A 3,734-nucleotide genomic window follows, 5' to 3' on the forward strand; every position below is an offset into this window, starting at 1 on the left:
CGTCCTTTTCACCCATTATGGATTGTTATCTCTCCCCTCCACCCTTTTCTTCCCCCTAACGTGTTGCTCCTTGGCCTTTCTTCTGAAGGAGTAACCACAGGAGCCCCACAATACTCCGCTTTTCAGCAATAAACCAAATGCAAGCTTTGAACTGGCATGACACAGAACTGCTGAAAAACTGACAGGCAGAACAGCCAGAGCAATAATTTCCTTGGTCACCCATACTGAAAGTGGCACAGTGTTAAGTCTAATCTGCTGCTTGTTGCTCTCAAAAATTGGTTTCTGATGATGCAAGTCCCCAACAATTTTCTCAAGCTTCCTTTGTGGTAGTTTTGTGTGTCACGCATATCTTGGCTGCTCATTTCTGAATTGCGCTCCACACACAATCCTCAGTCAAACTCCTTGGCATACAAACCAGCACTGTTAGCCTTGCTCCTTTTGTTACTCGTTGTACTCTCCTAGTCGCCCCCAGAAGCACTATAATGTCCTTTCCTTAGCTTCCCATTTTCTCCTTTTCTTTGAATTCTCTCATCTATTTTCACCCCCTCACATATTTGGGAGATAACAGCTACCTCTGCCAGACCCTCTCCTAAATGCAAAAATATAGTAAAGCTGAGTTTCCCACAGTCAGCCAATATGGTTTACATCAGATGTGCTTTACCTACAGAAGTATTCTAAGAGACAAGTGAACAGCTACATATGATGCTACATATTTCCTTCCGCATCTGACTCCATGTAAAGCAAATTAGGAAGAGCTTTCATCTAGCAAGCAGCCCGCAAAGCGCAGAGGCAGCCTGTCATGCAGGCAGTGGTCACAACAGATGCATGTAGCGGGTACTCACCTCCTTTTGCAGCAGGTTCCACTCTGTTTCGCTAACCAAGCGGTAACCGCTAGGAGATACATAAGCACTTTCTACCCCTTGTGTAACACTGGAAAGAAGCGAAGCAGTCTCTTCTTGTTCTGGTGTCATTGCTTTGATTGCTTTTTCCTGATCTTTGGTTAACATGAACCCACTTGGCATTTGCAGAGACCCAAGGGAAGCTGTATCAAAGTTCTCAGACACTGAATCTGCACCAACTAGTGGTCCAAAATCTGACTCATCCAGGTTCCCAGCAGATTTTGCTTTGTTGTTGTATCCTAAAGCTTTGGACTGTAAAGATCCAGATGTCCCCAGACTGTCTGTTGACTGTGCTCTCCGTAGTCCATCTTTAAACATATCATTATCTGATTTATTGAACGATTCGCCAGAAGAAAGAAGCAAGTCTGCATCCAACGAATGGACTGAGCCATGGGTGCTATTTACCTGCACCTGCAATTGAAAAACAAGGAAGAAAAAAAATTATATACTCCACTCCAGAAGCATGGTACAAGAGGAATGCTGGGCACTAATTATCAGACATGGTAAATGCGAGTTTAAATTGGCTTTGGCAAGAACAGTAAACTTAAGATGGCAGAGAAAAGGATTGAGAACTGAAATGTACCAGCTAGAATTAAACTAACAAAACAAAAAAGCAGAGTGCTTTTGTAAGAATCTGTCTTCCTGCCAGACAAGCAAGGACACAGTCACCTTACATCTTCTAGTATTTGAAACAAGGCACTTCTTCCACTAAGGACATACACTTGCAATATCACTTCTAGAACTATTATTTACACAACAGAAAGCAAATATTCCACAAGTAAATTTGGAAGTCTTTTGTAAAACAAAAAAATTTACATTAACATTACATTATCATAAAAATAAATGGAGAATGATATACTTAAAGTGTACTCTATACTGACAAGTGAATATTCTTCTATTTCTTTCTTCTGCTTTGAGTGTCTCACATAATATTGTAAGAGAAAGAAATACTGCCTTTAGTACAAAAATAAAATGAAAAGGGAAAAGGCTGGGCTTAAACAGAAAGGCATCCTGGGAAATGCCAATACCAAAAGCCATACTAACTGTCCCGTGATGTGTATAAGGCACATTAAGTCCCTTGATCTATTTTTATTTAATTGTAGCACGGAAAAGAGAGCAGTAATGCTTTATTTTAAAAGCATACGACTGTTTTCAAAATGCCTTCCAATATATTATGCAATTCTGCTTTGCCATTAGACATGTAAAGAAAATAACGCTGAAAACAAGCCTCTTGAGAAAAATAATAATTTCCGAAATATATAGGTGTTTGTAACTTTTAACAATATGTATTACATATTACTGTTTTTATGACTGTTGGAAATGCACCGTTTTAAGCATTTTTAGGCATAATATTTATATTTGCTTTAATATGTGTATATATAGGAGTTTAAGTTGACAACAAAAAGTCAAGAGAATAAGGACACATATAAAACTGCATCTTCAGACGACAACTGTTTGGTGATACAGTTAACAAATCACTTGTTTTTATTGCAAACTGCTCAACAGAGAAGAGCTTAGAAGTCAAATTATGACAAGTTATGAGACATGCCTGATAATACAGTACACTACCGCTTCTAAAACACAGCTAAAAAAGGTCATAAGTAGCCACAAAATAATAAATCCACAAGCAAACCCAAAACCACTCTGGAAACTATACTCTTACTCAAAATGTAAAATTCTCCATCATGTGTAATTCCTAGAATTAAATAAATGTTGTGATTAAGGGACTAAAGAGTATCGCAGAAACTGAGATTAAAGGAAACATCAGAAGACAAAACTTTTGTTCACCATCAATAGGTCTCATCTCGTATCTGGATACAGAAGTGTTAGTATACAGCACAGTATTTGAAATAGAAAAAGTTATACCTTCACTGCAGGTTAAAGGGTAGAACTAGATCTCAGCTACATTTAGATGTTATAATTCTGAACATCTTTCTGCATTCTGAACTGTTACAGATCGTTGATAACAATAAAGGGCAGACTCTGGAAGTATGTACTTTTTTTCCCTTCAAAAAGGATAAATATAAACAGGCAAAGTACCAGTTGACACTGCAAATTCCCAAGTCTCCTGAAGCTTACATAAGCTTCTAAAGCACAAAACTTGGTTTGTTTTTATTAATTTGTCCCTGTTTTGACTTACAAAACTGAAGATGATCAGAACGTCAAGATGATCAGATAAACAAGCAAAATGCAGTGGGAAAGGATACATAATTGCCCATTTTGATATTGTTTCCAAGTTACAACCTGTGTGCTCATTTCTTCACAAGTGAAAAGCTTAGGCAAATTTCAAATACAACTTCAGCTTATCCCAGTAGTATGACTATCTACAACACCCAAAGGCTTGCTAACTAATGACACCATCACTTTTTCTGGCTGTTTAATGAATTTACTAATAAAGCTCAAGCAGCTTCTGCAAAAACTTGGTGCTGAGCCCCAGCTACTAGCTTGGCAAAAAAAAAAAAAAACAACACCAAACCAAACCAAACTTATTTTTGGTTGTTGAACAGATGTGGTCAAAAACCTCTACTTGCACAGCTGGATGTAGCTTAACGCATACAGACACACACATCATGCTATTCTGCACATGCTAAGCAACTGGCTAACTTCATAACCAGTGATCTTGGACTTGTCTAACCCGTTTATGTTTAGTACAGAATTCAACAAGTAGGTTAGCAAAGTAGCTACAATACATTTGCTGAATGTTCAGATATAATTGGTTTAATTCTGAACATTTAGGTGTGTTAGAATGTGGTTATAAATCCCCAGAGACTTTAACAGCAGTTAACATCCAGAACGCAAAAGGTAAATTAGAGCTTTTAACAGCACCTCACAGGA

The 3,734-nt window shown here is 37.9% G+C and overlaps 1 protein-coding gene across 5 annotated transcripts in view; it reads right to left on the bottom strand.

Annotated features, from left to right (window-relative positions):
• Positions 1-3,734, bottom strand: part of RABEP1 (rabaptin, RAB GTPase binding effector protein 1) — a 48,697-nt gene that overhangs the window by 14,372 nt on the left and 30,591 nt on the right. For all 5 annotated transcript variants that reach the window (XM_035900589.1, XM_035900591.1, XM_035900590.1 and 2 more), the window contains one exon: positions 843-1,310. In XM_035900589.1, the coding sequence (XP_035756482.1) occupies positions 843-1,310 (468 nt within the window). The remainder of the gene's footprint in view (positions 1-842; positions 1,311-3,734) is intronic.

The sequence above is a fragment of the Egretta garzetta genome, unplaced genomic scaffold, assembly GCF_000687185.1.
Source record: "Egretta garzetta isolate BGI_Z169 unplaced genomic scaffold, ASM68718v1 scaffold108, whole genome shotgun sequence".
Classification (NCBI taxonomy): Eukaryota; Metazoa; Chordata; class Aves; order Pelecaniformes; family Ardeidae; genus Egretta; species Egretta garzetta.